The sequence below is a fragment of the Coturnix japonica genome, chromosome 1 (genome assembly GCF_054131305.1).
Source record: "Coturnix japonica strain WE chromosome 1, WE-NBRP24, whole genome shotgun sequence".
NCBI lineage: Eukaryota > Metazoa > Chordata > Aves > Galliformes > Phasianidae > Coturnix > Coturnix japonica.
Genome location: NC_140663.1, coordinates 120,912,602 through 120,930,691, shown reverse-complemented (window position 1 = coordinate 120,930,691; position 18,090 = coordinate 120,912,602). Strand labels below are relative to the sequence as shown.

At 40.4% G+C, this 18,090-nt stretch overlaps 1 protein-coding gene across 1 annotated transcript in view; it reads right to left on the bottom strand.

Annotated features, from left to right (window-relative positions):
* Positions 1 to 18,090, bottom strand: part of TMEM131 (transmembrane protein 131) — an 83,128-nt gene that overhangs the window by 55,301 nt on the left and 9,737 nt on the right. The window contains exons 2-3 of the mRNA XM_015850938.3: positions 7,674 to 7,735; positions 673 to 713 (exon numbers count right to left, since the gene is read on the bottom strand). Of these exons, the coding sequence (XP_015706424.1) occupies positions 673 to 713; positions 7,674 to 7,735 (103 nt within the window). The remainder of the gene's footprint in view (positions 1 to 672; positions 714 to 7,673; positions 7,736 to 18,090) is intronic.

The following is an 18,090-nucleotide window of genomic DNA, read 5'->3' as shown; positions in this document are numbered from 1 at the left end:
GTTCCCTCGGGCCCTGTCGCTGTCACACAGAGCAGAGCTCAGCGCTGCCCCTCCACACCCTGTGAGGAGCTGCAGCCGCCATCAGGCCTCCCCTGTTCTGCTCTGCGCTGGGCACACCTCACTCAACTCTTTGAAGTTCCATCATTATTCCTCAATCCATGTTTGCACACTTGCAGTCTGACTGACACACTGCAGCACTTACATGTACAGCACAAAGTGGAAAGTTTAGAGCCTTCACAGATAAGAAATAAACAGGCAGAAGTCATGAATGGCATAGAGAAGCCTTCAGTGCTGAGGGGGAGTGGGTGAGGAGAAGAAGCAGGGGAGGGAAAGCAACAAAAGTTTTCAAGTTTTACACAGCATGACTAGACTACACTTCCTTAATTAAAAAGCAAATGAAAGGTGGTAGAACACAAGTTTGACAAAATTCACATTACCATAATATACAAACTGGCTCAAGCTTCATATTAAACTACGCAGTAATTGCCTTATTTCAATATATAATATTAACTCTTCTTGTTTACATTATCAAAGTAAAGATAAAATGGATTAAGTTTCACCCGACATGAAAAACCTGCTGCATCCTCACGTACTCTTGCGCATTTTCATGTTCACATTTTCATGCATTAACAATCTCACGATAGGATATTAAACCTTTAGAAAACCGCTTACCTTTTCTGTTGATATGAACTGAGGCCTATAGTTGTCTCAGTCTGTAAAATAAAGAAATAAATAAATTGAAGAGACTGACAGCATTGTATTTCCTGTGAGGGCAAAAAAGTCATCATCTGTAACAAGCTACTGATCACATTTGAACAATAAAAGAGGAAGTTCTTATTCAGGGGAGAAAACGTGTATCAGCCTTTTTTTATAATTAATTACTTGAACAATTTAAGCCATCAACTTCTACCGAAAGTCCACTTGGCTCCAAATAAGAAGTGAAGACAGTTGAAATGGTAGGGGTTGCTGTAAACTGTGAGACGAGCAGTAGCTTAAAGCTGAGAAGAAGAGAAGGTAATATTGTAAGGAACAAAAAACTACCAGAGACATGAGAAATTACAAAGAAAAGCATGTAGAACAAGTATCAGTCAAGCAATAATCTGACGTGTTATTCAACAAATTAGAAAACAAAGAACATTATAACTTCTATTTAATTAGGAAACTTTATCTCCTTGCCTGCTAACAATCTCTGAGCCTCTGTTATACTCAGACCTTTACTATCCCTCTTCTGGATTACAGTTAATCATCTGAAAAGAAGGAGGTAATGCTGCCTAAGAAATTCAAACTAGTTTGCTCTTAAGAATCACAGAATCAGAGAATGACCCGGGTTGGAAGGGACCTCAAGGATCATGTAGTTCCAACCCCCCTGCCTGGCAGGGCCACCAAACATACACATTTACTAGATCAGGTTGCCCAGGGCCCCGTCCAACCTGGTCTTGAACACCTCCAAGGACGGGGCATCCACAACCTCCCTGGGCAGCCTGTTCCAGGGCCTAACCACTCTCCTAGTAAGTCCCAGTCAAGAAGGCTCTGCATGGAATGTCCTCTGACACATTCAGACATTTGCATTTTTTGAAATCCTGTTTTGATCTTGGATTTGAGGAACGGATTTAGGATTTCAGTTCTTCTCTTAAAAGCATCTCAAGACCAAGATCAAGAATTGTCATCTTCTCTGAGTTCCTTACCCCTGCCCTTGACAGTGCAACATCACTACAATCAAATACAATCTTCCTTTCAGTAATTGATTTTTTCGTTAGAAAATCATAACTAAGACACATCATTAAATTACCAGCAGTTACCTGACAAATGACAGAGCCAACAGGTTCAAATCCTGTGACAATCAAAATAGTTGCTACCAACACTGTCTCATCCTTGACAACTAGCATTGGCTCTAGCAAGAGAGCACATTAGCACATTTTAAGCTATTTGGTAGGAAAAGTTGTTTGTTACCTACTCTTTTAAACAGTGTGACTAGCAGTCAACATGCCCTACTATTAGCTTTGGTGTAAGACCCTACTTAGACAACTTAAACAGAAAGCAGTGGAGATCAAACTTAACTCCAGAAAACACAGGAACAAACAGAAATATACATCAATTAACCATAGCTGAACTACTGCACAGCTAGAGCTGTTGGGATTCAAATTCTCTGGGTGATCCTACACATAAGTTTACTCTCCTGCCTTCTGTAGCAGTGAAAATATTAATCTAATGTCTGTATGTTGAGTTTAAAATCACAAATCACTTTGGTAAGTTCTAAAAACAAAGTAAAAAAAGACTTGCTTATGAAGAAAAGCCTGTTTGTGGTTACAGGTATCTGTTAAACACAAAGCAAAATGACAAATCAAGTGGCCTTTGGAAGGTTTGAAATCAGGGTCAATCAAGAGCAAGGAGACAGCATAGGAACTTCAGCGGCTCATTAGCTCAACCATAGCATCATGGAACTAAACCAAAAATAAATCTCATGTGGCAGTTTCTATAATTATCACTCATTTTTTATTACATGTCAGCCTTCATAGTCTCACAGTAAACAAAGACACTTAAGTGTGTTCGGTTACATGTTTTAAATTACTTTTACTTGACCATCAAGCAGGATTATAGACTTATGGTGTTTTCCGGTGTGACCACATCACTTCTCCAATTATCAATTGGACACCAAGAACTAAAAAGTGTGTACTGATCAATCTGCAGTATTAAATGTGGGTTTTGCTGAATATCAATGATTTATCAGGCAAAGAGAACTAAAAATTAAGCTTTTTAATAAATATAGGCTATTATTTTCCATGGTAGAGTATATATCAGGACTCACAGGAAAACTTCATTACAACTTTTCTGTACAGAGATACTACAAATAACATACTACCTTGCAATTGCAAGATTGATACAGAAAAAAATCCCAACCAATACCTTTATTAATATCTCACCAGTTTGTTATAACAGCTAGTCTTTATTTTTTGGTAAGAGGTCACATTACCTAACACTACATTCAGTTATCTAAACATAGGCCTCAGATGCCACTTGAGATCAGCGCTCTATGGCAACGTGACTGCTTGCAAACTGTCTCTCCTCTGTCCCGTGCCACATCTGCCAGGTCCACGGAGAAGTCCTTGATAGTCCAAAGCTTCTCAAAAAGCACTGGTTACTCATGTCTAGACAACTCAGTTAAAGCACTAGTGTCTTAAACAGGGTTAAAAAAGAATGAAAGGGGCTAGGTAGGGGGGAAGGAACAGAAAAGAACTCTTAAGACATGAGGATTCTTGGCACCAAGTACATTTCTCAAACATTATTGAAATTCTCAACAACCAAAACGTTCTGTATTTCTACACTCTTCTGGTTGTCACCTTCTATAAACATTCTAAATATTATTTTATACTGCAGCGAGTTCCCCACTTGTAGAAAAGTTAAGTGCCGTTAGCAACAAGATGTTGAGAGAGCTACAAAACAGATATATGGATGTCTACTTCAGTCTTCACTGCTACATTCATCTTCAACTCTATGTTAAGATGGAGGATAATTAAAATAAGCAAAATTAATGATTAATACCTTGCTTGAGGTAATGAAAAAAAAGACTGCTGTAATCTGGGAGGTAGCTGAAAGTGAACTGAGTCATTCTTGCTACACACTTTCATGACACAAACTCACATAAGGAAACAAAAACATCAGTTGACTTCAGCTGATGCAACATACGCTGTGGACTCAGGCTTTGCAACAGTCACCTACTCCTGGGCATCAATTAATGATTCCAAACCCTGGGGGTGGCAATTCTTCCTGCACAAGAAGCAACTTCAGCTTTTAAGGAGCAGAGGGACTTGAGCAGCTCATAAGCAATAGCAAAGATGTGAGATAATACCTTACACACTGTAAAGGAGTTCTAAAGACCAAACCCCTATTCTGAGCTCCAGTTTGTGCAAGTCACAGGATCACAGAATGACCTGGGTTGGAAGGGACCTCAAGGATCATGAAGCTCCAACCCACCCTGCCTGGCAGGGCCACCAAAATTCCATGTTTACTAGATCAGGATGCCCAGGGCCCCATCCAACCTGGCCTTGAAAAAGTCACTCACAGCTTTGTGCTACTAAGTACTAAACGCCTCCAAAGACAGCAACTCCAACTTTTATAAGTAACCTGATTCAGCGTTTGATTACCCACGGGTTGTTTTTTTTCCTTACATTATTCTGTAATTTCCCATGCTGCAATCTGCATCCAGTACCTCTCAACCTTCCACAGTGCATAGTGTAAAGTCTATTCCATCAACTGAATGCTGCCCTTGTGAGAAAGGGAAATCATATCCCTTATCTGGCCTCACTTTTGTTCACACCGATCAGTAGGTAGTTGGCCTTCTTCACTAACAGGGCACAAGGCCAACATTTTTCTCTTCAGCTTGTTGTCTACCAAGACCCCCCAGATCTTTTCTGCTGTGCTTCTTTCTAGCCAGCCGATGCCCACGCAGCCATGTTGCATGGACTTACTCTGTCCCAAGCACAAGTCCCTTTCAGCAGAAGCCTTGCCCTTCCCAACTACTTCGTCCAACTTGGCAGCACCTACAAACTCAGTGAGAGTGCTCTCCTCCCCGTCATCCTGACTGATGAAGACATAAGGCCATATTGACCTTGATATCACATGTAGCTGATTGCCACGTGAACTTTGTACTGTAGATTACACCCATACAGGTCAATGGCTCAGGCAATTTTCCACATGCTTTTCTGTCCACTTAAGTGGTTTGTATCTTAGCAGTTTATAACATGAATATTAATAGCTATAAATACATGAAATACGAATATGGCTGCAGATCATGTCAAAACCATTTTTAAGTCAACAAACAATACAAAAATTTGAGGTAACAGAAAACACTTCTCAACTTCATGCCCTGAAGCAAGTTACAGCTGACACTTCTGTAAAGATACTCCTAAATTTCCCATGCCATAAAAAATGAAGTACAGATCATGCAGATAATACTAAAATTCCTTCAGCTAGAGATAGTAATGCTTATTTCCATGCATGTAACACAATCCTTTAGCATTCAGTTTTCTCACTGTAAAGCCACTGCAGGTGGCTTTAAGCTTCCCTTATTTGATTTTAAGGTTGGTTATATTTCTTCTTACCAGCATCTGTGACTAACAGTTTACAGTAGTTTCCCAAAGACAGCAAATACAAATTACCTATATACAAACTCACAGTTCACTATATCTATTCCAATGTTTCTTTAACAGCAATAAATAGCAGTAAAAAAAGCAAACAAACTAGGAGTTAACCTGTAGAAAAGCACTTCACACACTTAAGATTAACACCACATGAGAAAACATTACGATTAAAGTATTTCACATTAGAAAATTCGACTGAAATCTGTAGGACTAGGCTACTTAAGGAATAGTAGTACATCAGAAGTACTTTCCAGACACTTAGTCTGAATGGAAGATCACCAACTGTATTGTGCTGGAAACATGAGATATTTATGGCAAGAGCTCTCCTGATAAATAGGCTGACCTGGGAAACAGTGAAGCAAAAGCAAATGAAAACTAGTCTGAAACACTGGTTTCAAATATAAAACTGTGAAACGTAGTTTAAATCCATAGGCTGAAGTAACAGATATATTCAGATATAAACCTTTAATTTAAGCGCATATGCTAAGGAATAAATTTCCCACTCGCTCTGTTAAGACAGAGGGAAAAGTTATATGGTGGAGTATCATGTTCACCTCAAATGTTCAGTTTTGGACCCCTCATTACAAGAAGGACATGGAGATGCTGGAACACATCCAGAGGAGAACAAGGAAACTGGCAAAGAGACTAGAAGACAAAACAGATGAAGAGCAGCTGAGGGTAGAACTGGGGCTGTTTAGTCTGGAGAAGGGGAGGCTGACAGCAGATCTTGTTGCTTTCTATAACTACTTGAAAGGAGGTTGTTGAGAAGAGGGTGTCAGCCTCTTTTCTCAGGTGACAAGTGGTAGGATGTGAGGAAACCACCTCAAGTTGTGCCCGGGGAGGTTTAGATTGGGTATCAGAAAGAATTTTTTAACAGAAAGGGTGGTTAGCTGTTGGAATGGGCTACCCAGGGAAGTGATGGAGTCATGGAGGTATTCAAGAGACATGGTCATGGCTCTATGGGACGTGGTTTAGTAACAGAACTCAGTAGGTCACATCAGCCGTTGAACTTGGTGGTCTTGAAGGTCTTTTCCAACCTAAGTGATTCTGTGATTCCACGTGGAGCACTTTCTAACCCACACACGGAAAGCCTAAACCCAGAAGTAGAGCCTTTACTACAGTTATCTACTAACATCAATTTATAACGTTTCCTCTGTGATTTTATTTTGCAATTCATTTACTTACATATGTAAGGATTTGTGCTCTTTCACAAGATACAAATTTGTTTTTGCAACAGTGTATCTGCTCTGTTTTTTTAATTGCACTGAGTAGTCACAAGAGGTCACCATATAAAAATCGACAGTAAATAAATTGTAAGCTAGAACAAACATGCTGGATCACTCTGATTAAAAGGAACTGGCTTTAATTATGTAAGTATTTTTATCTTAAGAGTGAAAAGTTCTTAATATCGTAATATCTAACAAATAAACCAATTATTTTTAAAATACAGCAAGAGACAATATTTTTAATAATTCAGCAATATATTAAGAAAAGAAGCAGACAAACACAACCCAAAGATCACAGAGCAACACCCAGAAGTGTCTGACTATGTCCCACCATCATGTTTGAACTACTCTTTCACTGTCACATCTTGTAACAACATCAGAACAATTAACAACCAATTTGTGGAGTGGTTTTTTTTCCCCACTCTTATTTTATCAACTATTGAGGTGTCTCACAGTAGTACCATTATTTCCTATTCCTGAGAGCTACAGAAGTAGTCTTTCAAGGAAAGGCTGGGTGTTGAGGGACATGGTTTAGTGGGAGCTATTAGTAATAGGTGAACGGTTGGACTGGATGATCTTTTAGGTCTTTTCCAACCTTGGTGATTCTATGATTATAAGCAGAGTGCTAAAGTAAATGAATAGCTTTAAAATCAGTAATGTTGGTTCTAATTAGTTAAAAGGAGTCCTAAAATGTAGATATCTGAACTCATTATATGGAAAGCTTCCACTGTTTTAGTCTGTATGTCAATAAATAAGCTACATACGTAACTAATATGGGAATGCGTTTAATACATGACAAACAACTGTTTAACTAGAAATGTGCTTTTTGGTGTTTCTGTTTGTCTTTCTGTTTGTTTTTTAAACTGCAACCTTTTCAATTATTTAGATCATTGTGAGGGAACTTATCCTTGTAGAGTATGACTTTAAAACTTGTAACATAATTCTTATGTTAAAGATCAAGAAGAAAAAACAACTTAGGAAGGTAGGCAGAAGCGGGGGAAACCTTCATATATCTAAAACAAATAATTGTACAGTGAGCCCAGAACTAAATACCCTTCACATCTGTAGACTCTACCAGACTAAACAGGAGGAAGAAATTGTAAAGCAAACACTGCATTGGTATCTAACAAAGCTGAACAGTCACCTGACAAGTGTTCTAACTGTTTAAACAATTATTTGCTTTTTTCTCTCATCTTCTCTCTTTCCCCTCACCTACCACAGCTAACAACGTGGTGAGTTTCAGAAAGCAGCTATCAAAAATGAGATGATGCAACACCATTAATTCAGATAATTGACTCTGAGTACATACCTGCAATAGGTCTCCTTCATCAAAACGTAGCATTTCTATTATGCCATCCGACTGGATGAAAGCTGTGGAGAAAGACAAAAAATTAAGGTCACTTAACAGCAAAACACTTTGTTATTAATAAGAGCAATGTACATCTAAAATTTGCAGTACCTTGTGTTATAGATAGAGCCATGACTACCCAAAGTAACAATTGAGAGTTTAACAAAACAGCAAATACAAGTCTGTGATGCTAATTACCCTCAGAGCTCCTAGATGTTCATTCTGATAAGCAACATACTTTGCACATTAATCTTCCGGCATGAAAGTTAACAATCTATTGTAAGTTCCCCAAAAAGACAGGTTGTACCAAGCTAAGTCGCTATTTTAACTGTATGAATTATTGTGTAGCTAGACAAGCTCAATGCACTGAAGCCCATGGAAAATTCTGACACTTACAAATGGAATTTCAGTTTAATCTGGAAAATCTTGTTCACACTGTTTTCTAATCCTCATCGTGACTCTCCAACTTGATCTTAACATCACAGAATTTGAAACAGCTTAGAAATGTTTGGATTGAGACGTTCCATATGGTTAAAATCAATGAGAAGTTCATTCCTCAGTCACAAATAGGATACACAAAAACAACACAAGTCTTTGAGATAAAATACAGCCATAACCTCAAACCAGAAAACTGAAACAACACAAAACCTCCATACTGTTGTATCTCCCAGTTTGAAGGTCAGTGTTCCAATAAATACTATTATTTTAAGGTCACAAACAATGCCACTTCCCTCAGATGTTTTAGAAATAAGAGGAACATGCATTACTTTCAAGTGCTACCTAACATAGCCGTGTTTACACATGCAGTTCATCCAGCTCCCCCCACATTCAGATAGACTCTCCTGAAAGACACACCATTCCTATGTTTTGCCTTCTTACTATCGAAAATGAAAGTTAACCTAAAACAAAGACTGCCAGCGTCATCTCTGTTCTTCTCTAAAGCAAAACAAAACCCCACTCCCCTCCAAAAAACATCACACATTGTGCATTTATTTCTCAGGCCACTGTGCTTCAGAATTCCGAAGTTCAGTGCCACAGGGAAGGAGGCTCAGGCTGTGAAGGAGATGCATGTTCTGCTGCACACTGACCGTGGCATGAGCAGTTCTAGTCATCACATCAGCAATAGCTTACAATTTTGCATGTGTTATTACCTTAATGAGTTTCAGAACAAACAAAAGGCATCCTCAAGCTAAGAGCAGGGGTTCTGACAACCTTTTACACAGAAGACTTAGAACATTGGACACAAACAAAACCAAAAAAAAAAAGCCATGGGAACAAAACATTTTAATAGCTGTTACAGTATCAAGGTCCAGCATTCAACAAGGTCTGGGCTTTGAAAACTTAAATTACTATAGCAAATCTATCGGCTTAAAGATTAACTTTAGACATAAAGAACAAGGGGATTCTTGTATTACGTACTGTCAGTTGAATGGACAAGGCATTTAACTTGTTTAATTTTGCCTTAAAACCACTCAAAATCTATATGAGAACTGCAGCACAAGAAGAAAAAAAACGAAGCTCTGACATGTTAAGAACTGAAGCGCAATAGTTAATCAAAACTTCAGAAAAATGCCTTGCCTACCCTCAGTGCAAAAAACCCAAGCTACGAACTAACTGATTCAGAGGAAAGAAATAGCATCTTTTAACTAGAGAGAAATCCAGAATGAAATGATGCTTACTAGTGCATTTCACTGAAATAAAGTTTAACAACAGTTCCATAAAACAATTCACCTATGAGAGCGCTTCTTTCCTAATAAAGAAAAGGCATTATACTTGCGAGGCTGAGCTATTTGGCACTCCTATTATAGGGTTGTTGGTTTTTTTTAGCTACAACCAGAAAACAGCTTTTAATATCCATAATCTATCATCAACCAGTGAAATCCAAAAAGGTACTTTTTCAAATGGACATTGTTGCATCAAATTCATTATATTTTCTTGCAGTTTCCCCTCCTCCCCTATCCCCCAGTTTAAATACCATGCACACAAAGAGCAGAGGAACATCAGTTCTTCTGTAATGGTAACATACACAGAAGCTCACAGAATCTGTGTGATTGAAATGGTTTTAAGTTAAAAGATTTAGGTTGGATGTTCGGGGGAAGTTCTTCACTAGGAGAGTGGTTAGGCCCTGGAACAGGCTGCCCAGGGAGGTTGTGGATGCCCCGTCCTTGGAGGTGTTCAAGACCAGGTTGGACGGGGCCCTGGGCAACCTGATCTAGTAAATGTGTATGTTTGGTGGCCCTGCCAGGCAGGGGGGTTGGAACTACATGATCCTTGAGGTCCCTTCCAACCCAGGTCATTCTGTGATTCTGTGATCTAGTCCAAGTCTGATGCTCGAGCAGCCTGACTTCAAGCAGCCTTTCTGCAAACCCCAAAGACTTTCTCAGTCACTTCACAGTTACTTCATCTTTGCTCTACCTTCTGAACAAAGCAACAGATGTTACAGAACATTCTGAGCAGGTGACACAGTTAAATAGAAGCGCTATTCATCACGGGATCGTTTAGAAAATGTTTTCAGAGAGCAGGTGACAGTTAGTGCCAGGTGAAGTCAGCTGCACTGCAAAGCTTGGCTGCTGGCCATTTCACAGCAGTTGCTTCTGAAACCAGCTCACGAAGATGTTTCTGTGGTTATACCTTTTACTTTGGTTTAGGCTGCCTTTCAAACCTCTGTATCTTATCAGTGATTTCATCAAAGCAAGGAAATGACAAGTTGAATACCCCAACTTGACAAGATGAAAGCTTGTTTTTGCAACCGACTCCTCAGACTCTCAACTCAGGATGAAGCACCGAGTCGCCTCATTCAAATGAAGCAAAACGATATTATTTTATAAAAGCTCCACTGGCGAGTTGTAAGGAATCACCCAAATTCCTATATGTGTGTAGCTCTCAAACTGCCCGATACAGCCCAGAGAGAGGACAAAGGCTCCTTCAAAGCGAAATGCAGGCACTGCTTCCTTCTCAGTATTCACCCATTCCAGAATTAGAAGCAGTTGCTCACTATTGCACTGGCAGTACCTAAGCTAAGCAAGTGCACAAGCTTCTGCAGCGTGAGTCCAAAAATAATCTTCTCTGTCCTTCCATTCAAGTCATGTATGTCACCAATGGAGGTTATTACCAATGCCAAAAGACTCTGTAAGCAATTAAGTGTGAGATCACTTGGTCATGCTTTACTCGGTGAACCATTCCCCCCATGCTATAGAGGAAGATGACTGCTTCTGCAAAGTCCCTGACAATTTCTTCTGGAACAACTCCTTCTCAAAGCCTGCACCAATACCATTACACTCCATAATCAGCCTAATACTGTATCACAGAATCACAGAATTGTAGGGGTTGGAAGGGACCTCTAGAGATCATCGAGTCCAACCCCCCTGCCAAAGCAGGCTCCCTACACCACGTCACACAGGTAGGCGTCCAGGCGGGTCTTGAATATCTCCAGAGAAGGAGACTCCACCACCTCCCTGGGCAGCCTGTTCCAGTGCCTCACTGCTCTCCCTGTGAAGAACTTCTTACTAATATCTAATTTAAACCTACTTTCCCGCACTTTTTGAACATGATGAGATTTGCATAGGCCCACAGAATCACAGAGTCGTAGGGGTTGGAAGGGACCTCTAGAGATCACCGAGTCCAACCCCCTGCCAAAGCAGGCTCCCTACACCACGTCACACAGGTTAGGTGTCCAGGCATAGCCAGTCTCTAACACATCAGCAAGCACACTTCCATACTGTGGAACAACCATCTGCAGCAGGTGAAGAACTGCTGGCTGTGCCATTTCACTCACCCCCACCACTTGCCTGGCAGCTGCTCTGAGACTGGCACAACATGACTTCCAGGGTAGGAAGCATTTCAGCTGTCCCAGCATGATCGACCACTGCACAAATCAGCAGCCAAGAAGCCAAATTACGCATCAGGAAAATTATTTCTTCCTGAGCCTACAGGCAAGTGAAGCCCTGAAGCCTGCTTATAATAGTTATTAGTCAAACTTCAAGTGTTACTAACACGTTTAGGGTCCACAGAGGAAAAGGATGAAGATTCAAATCCACGGATTTCAAGGCCAAAAGAATCATCGTCTCCTCTTTTCCTTCCCAACGTATTTTCTTCTAGTTGGATGCAGATCACTCCCAACAGACAGTCGTTATCCTTCCAAGCACCCCAAAGAAGCCGATTTGCCAGATTCATGCAAATTCCCTATACTATTCCCGGTGGCGCAGTGGTAGGAATGCCGCGTTGCAACACTGGAGGCCCTGGGTTTGAATCCCCCCGTGGCGCAAGTGGTAGAAGTGCCGCTCTGCTACACAAAGCCTCGAATCCCGGGGGTTGGACTCGATGATCTCTAAGGTCCCTTCCAACCCGCACAAGACTGTGAGACTATCAGTCACCCTCACTACCAGGATATTACATGATTGCGGGGTCAAATTCATTCAGCTTCCAGGCTGCATATTCCATTCTCTTCTTTTCAAACAATTTGTCAGTACTGACAGAAGTGATATAAGCAACAGCAAATGCTAAAAATACTGGGTTTTATTTTCTGCTTTCACTGTGCCACCTTTAAATGTGGGGCATTTTTAAGCCTTCCATAAGTCTGTAAAAAAATTCATACTTAAAAAAAAGGCAGAACACAGCTGTAATCCTAACCCTCCTCCCCCCCTCCAAACCACAGCTTTCTTTAACAATAAAAGCACACGCTATACAGACGTTATTACCAGTAGATTCCCACATTTTGTTCTTTTCAACAGTTTACAGTGTTAGGGGCTACACAAATACCAAATATAAGAGAACAGGAAATATCACCTAAGCCAAAGTAGATAGGGAATTCAAGTTCTTCAAAGCTTCAATGCCATCTTCTCACAAGTTAATATACAAGTAGCTAGCAGACACATTTTCCTTAGACACATTTTAATTGTTTCTGGTTTGTGCATTTTGTATTTCAGCTTTAACTAAGAAAAGCACAGGCCTATAAAGCATCAAGTAACAAGAGCAACTTGAAATCCCACGCTTCTCCAAAGTAATCTGGAACGTCGTACTGAAATCATGTTAGTCACCATCAATCTTTAGGCAGGCCTGAACTACATGCAAGAGAATAAATTTGCATGTAATGCGAGACCACTGAATATGCCAAGACTCTCCGTGCGTAACGATAAAAAACATTCTCCATGGTTCAGAGGTTACGAGGCAGCTTCTGGCTGAGAGCTGATTTTTTAAGGTGGTTTTGCATGTTTTTTTTTCCCTTTCTTTTGGATACTGACAACTACCTTGTTGCAATGGAAGGAATTCCTATATTCTGACACATTGATTTGTAAAAAAACAGTATTCCCAAACACTGCTTAGTTCTGTAACAGTTTCTTCACATTGTGCCTTCATTTATTTTTATGTTAATTACCATCATCTGTGCTCTTACGTGCTTTTAAGCAGCATTTTTCTCCATTAATTCTTGTCTTAACCCATTTTCTGATCTTTTATAGGCTGTATTTATAGAATCTGGTATCATCTACTCTGTGAATATTCTCCCAGATCTGGAAATACTGCCCAAACTCATTAGAGTAGGATGAGATTATACAAATCTCTCCTAACTAACACTAGGTTTTCGCCTTGTTTTCAGAAGTCCAGTTTGTAGCCCTTTGTCTCAATGACTAAGCTCATTTCAAATGAACTATAACCACATGAGCCAATAATTACAGTGTGCGTAGTGTCATGCACTACTGTCTACGTAACTGTAATTACAGCATTTGTACCACCACCAGTTAAACAGCACAACTGGAACTGGACAAGTCGGTTCCAAGGCTCTGACTGTGAATTAACTGCTAATGCACAATCACACCATTTCGATTGTAGAAATAAGCAGCATACGAAGTGCAGGCAGTTGGGTATACGACGACAAAACATGATGATGAAAGGAAAAGTACATGGTAAAAACTAAATACATACAGACAAACTGTGTTCTACAACCATTTTTATTAGCAATGAGATTATAAAGGTCTGCTGAGCCTCCAGAAACACACCTCAGTTCAGAACACAAAAAAATAAAAGCTGGTTAAAAAAACAAAGCACCGGCACTCCCAGATGGGAAAGGCAGGACATACCAGCCTCAACTTCTGCCTACATCCTAGCAGGTTCTCTGGAAAAGCAAGAGATCATTCTCTCATGAGCCAGTGAATGTCAGTCAGGCAAGCAGCTCAGAGACAGAGCTGCCAGCCAGCACACTTCCCTTCCAGCTAAATCCCCTTGCAGTTCTCGAGCCAATTCCTTTGTTTCTTTTCTAGTTGTCCATAAGGAAGAGAAATGGATAATACCTCAGGAAGATCCATCACAGCCAAGACAGCGAATATACACACAGTAGTAAAGAACATCACAGGAATCACAGGATCAGAGGCATTGGAATCACTGTGAACTCCTTTTACATAGCAATATATTCATTCCTCATTAACAATCTTAATTACCATTCCTTAAAAGGCAGCTCGCTATATTTTTATTTACTGTTGACACGTTAGCTGAAATCAAAAAAACTTCTAGATAACGTACTGTGAGACTGATACTGTGGTACTTCAGTCATCATATGAAACCAAAAGCAACACATGAAGCTAAGTAAAACAAAGAAAGAATCTTCATTAAGAGCTTCATTTGGTATTAATTATCAACATTAGTTCCTACGGCTTTAGACAACACATACTCCAGTACGTTCTTAGGCACAAGCCTATGCCCAAGTTTAAACAATACAAAGAAACAGCAAATCACTTAAACAGCAATACCTCTATTCTATACATATCTCTATACAGGGGTGAGGGGCAAATAGTTGAAATTTTACTGCACACAAGAGCACCAATTTGAATCCATTCCTACAGACTTAGTTGGGTGTAATCTTCTGCTAATTTGTTTGTGTCTCTTCCCTGACTTTAGGTACAGGATAAGCTGCAGGCTAGTTTCCTTTATGCAGCAAAGCTCCTTCCTAGGAAAGATAGCTATCACGTTACGTTCATCCACTTATCTCTTTCCCCTTCAGTTCAGACAGATGCATATTTTTAGTAACTCGGTTGTCGATCCAGCTTGAAAAATCAGCCCCAAATCAGAAAGTGACAACACGGCTGTAACTGTGTAACTAACTCTAACACAGATCACAGACAATGTAGCTGCAACTTAGTCTGAGAAAGGAAGAAAGTGGTTGCCCCTCCTGAGGGCAGTTCACACATTCGATTGCCACATTTGTTTCACTTTTTAAGGGATGATGCAACTGTTTGAAGGTTTCTTCTAAAAAGAAAGTGGGAGCTTGCACTGACCAGAAGCGTTGTCTAAAATCCTTGCAGGAAAATTATAGAATCATATTGGGGGGTGGGGGGGAGGAGGAGGGAATCTACTTTTATTTAATTGAAAGAAATATCACAGAATCACAGAATGACCCGGGTTGGAAGGGACCTCAAGGATCATGTAGTTCCAACCCCCCTGCCTGGCAGGGCCACCAAACATACACATTTACTAGATCAGGTTGCCCAGGGCCCCGTCCAACCTGGCCTTGAACACCTCCAAGGACGGGGCATCCACAACCTCCCTGGGCAGCCTGTTCCAGGCCCTAACCACTCTCCTAGTGAAGAAATATGGAGCATTCAGACCCAGGGTTTGAATTTGGGGTGTTCCTGTGTGGAGCCAGGAGTTGGACTTGATGATCCCAGTGGATCTTTCTGGTACAGGATAGTCTATGATTCCATGAACCATAGGGTACTCAAGTACCTTCCTCAAATGCTTGTTCTATACCCAGATTCTAATTCCACCTTGCAGCGATCAAGATCTCACAGATACACTTGAGAACACATAGAATAAAGAGAAGTTACTCCCTCATCTGGAAAAATAAAACCACTTTAATTTACACTATTTTTGACCTAAAGAGAAGAGAGCAAAGCTTCTGACACTCATGGAAACTTCTCTCATACACCGGGGAAAAAAGAAAAAGGAGAAAAGGAAGTTAAAGAGAAACCCATCATCTGAAAAAAACTTTTATTTTTATCTGGCTGCAGGCCACACAAATTGATTACAGCTTTTTATTCTTCCTAATGATGGTGAGTTTGAATTTCAACACCCTAAATTAGGTGATAATTCTACAGACTTGTTGCAAGCAAGATTTTGAACAGACCTATGAAACTCAGAAATGGATTGTGCCAACACAGTACAAAGACCAGCATAGGAGATGCATACAAGACGATTAACGACCTCAATAAACCTGTACAGCGAACAAGATTTGTTCTTTACTCTGTAAAAAAGGAGGATGAGATTTTCATAGTTAAATAATAACAATAATAATAATAATAATAATAATAATAATAATAATAATAATAATAATGCAGATACCACACTGATATCAATATCTGAACGTCAGCTGGAGATGGGAATGCAATCAGGTAGAAGCTACAGCTTTGCTCTGTATTGCTAACCTCAAGCAATAGCATTGCAGAACAGCAGCCTACTGAGTGCCACAGCTCTGCTCTCCTCTTCTGACCCTCCCTCTTTTTTCCGCCTAATCACTTATCAGGGTGGAACTGCAGACATTCATAGAACAACCACAGAACTTGGAAATTATTAAGCTGCTTTTTGCTCATTAAGACTCGCAACTTCTTGAAGAGTAAAATCCCTGTGAGGGAAGAACGCAATATCCCCACCCTCTCTGTGCTCATGAGGCGACTGTTACTCAAGTGTCCACTGGAAACAGCTATTAAGCCTGGAGGACAAGGGAAAGAGCAGCAAGATAAAGCTTAATCAGCCACTATGCAAAGCCTATAAATACAACAATCAAAGGTCAAGAAAAGGTAGCAAAAGCCTTAACGTTAGACCTCTGGTGCTAATGAGGTAGCACTGACAGTACCTAGCGATTGTTTAGCAAAGCATTTTGGTGACTTGCAACGTGGGAACACAGGCCCAGGGAAAAGCTGGCTGCAGTGTCTGATAAAGCCAGGAGAAAAAAAAAACTGGGTGGAGAAGAACAGCTGCAACAAGTTCTGTGAGAAGATAAAACACAGACAAGAAGCATGAAGTGAAATAAAACTCCAGTCTTGGGAGAAAAAAACTAAATCCCAAGCTGTTAATGAGAAAAGCATGGGAAGCAGTTATCCCTCGGGAGAAAATAATCAATCTCTTCTGTTCCAAATCTCTCAGAAACTGCTCTGATGATCTTGGCTGACACCCCCCGTAACACAGATCACGACTGCAGCCAACAATTCCCAAGCCCTAGGCTGAGTTGCACGATGTATTCTAAAGAGTCATCTCATTCGACTTCAAAGATGGCAAATACCACAGAATTCCCCACATCACTAGAGTGCCCCTTAACTAAGATAACAGTTAGTTATCTTCACTCCAAAATCTCTCTTTTTTCTACTTTGATGTCTCTAGCACCTAGTCTCAAACTAAATACGCTAAATTAATGATCCTTCAGTCATGGAATCTTTCCCCTGAAGTAGGTTCTTTAGAAGTATAACTAAAGTCACGCTTGGTATCATGCTAAAAAACTCAATCACGCTGAATGTATTTCGTTTTTTAGTACATGATTCTCATGTCTCTTTCCCTGGAGAAATTCCGTTTAATCAAAGGAAGGACTCGTGGGACTCATCAAGTACCAGAACTCTGATCAAATTTTCCTTGATAAAATGGAATTTCGTTTCAGGCTTTTCACCATCAGACAATGATATTCAGTAGTACCAGTGTGTAGCACTTCACCTGTGAAGCTTCCATCTCCATCCATAAAAATGACCTCTCTTTCTGCACTAGATGTAACCAGTTACCCCCCAAACTAAGCAACTTATCATTTCATCAGTTTGAAAGATAACATCTCACCAAAGCTCTCTGGGCAGGTCATGATCAGGTTAAGCTACCTAAAAGGCAACTGACAAGCTGTACAGAATCATGGAATGTCTAAGGTTGGAAAAGATCACAGAATCACAGAATGACCCGGATTGGAAGGGAGCTCAAGGATCATGTAGTTCCAACCCCCCTGCCTGGCAGGGCCACCAAACATACACATTTACTAGATCAGGTTGCCCAGGGCCCCGTCCAACCTGGCCTTGAACACCTCCAAGGACGAGGTATCCACAACCTCCCTGGGCAGCCTGTTCCAGGGCCTAACCACTCTCCTAGTGAAGAACTTCCCCCTAACATCCAACCTAAATCTTCCCTCTTTCAACTTAAAACCACTCACTGCTCACTGCTCTTTTAAAGTATTTTTTCCTAATACCCAAACTGTACAACCTGAGGCCGCTACCTCTTTCCAGGTTCCTCCTTATTACCGTATGATAACATAAAAGCAGCTATACCATAACACAGAAGTTCCATGTGCACACCCTCCTTCCAACCTTACATTTATGAGCAAGAGAGTCTGAGTGCTTTTTCCCACCTCTGACAGAATTAAGCA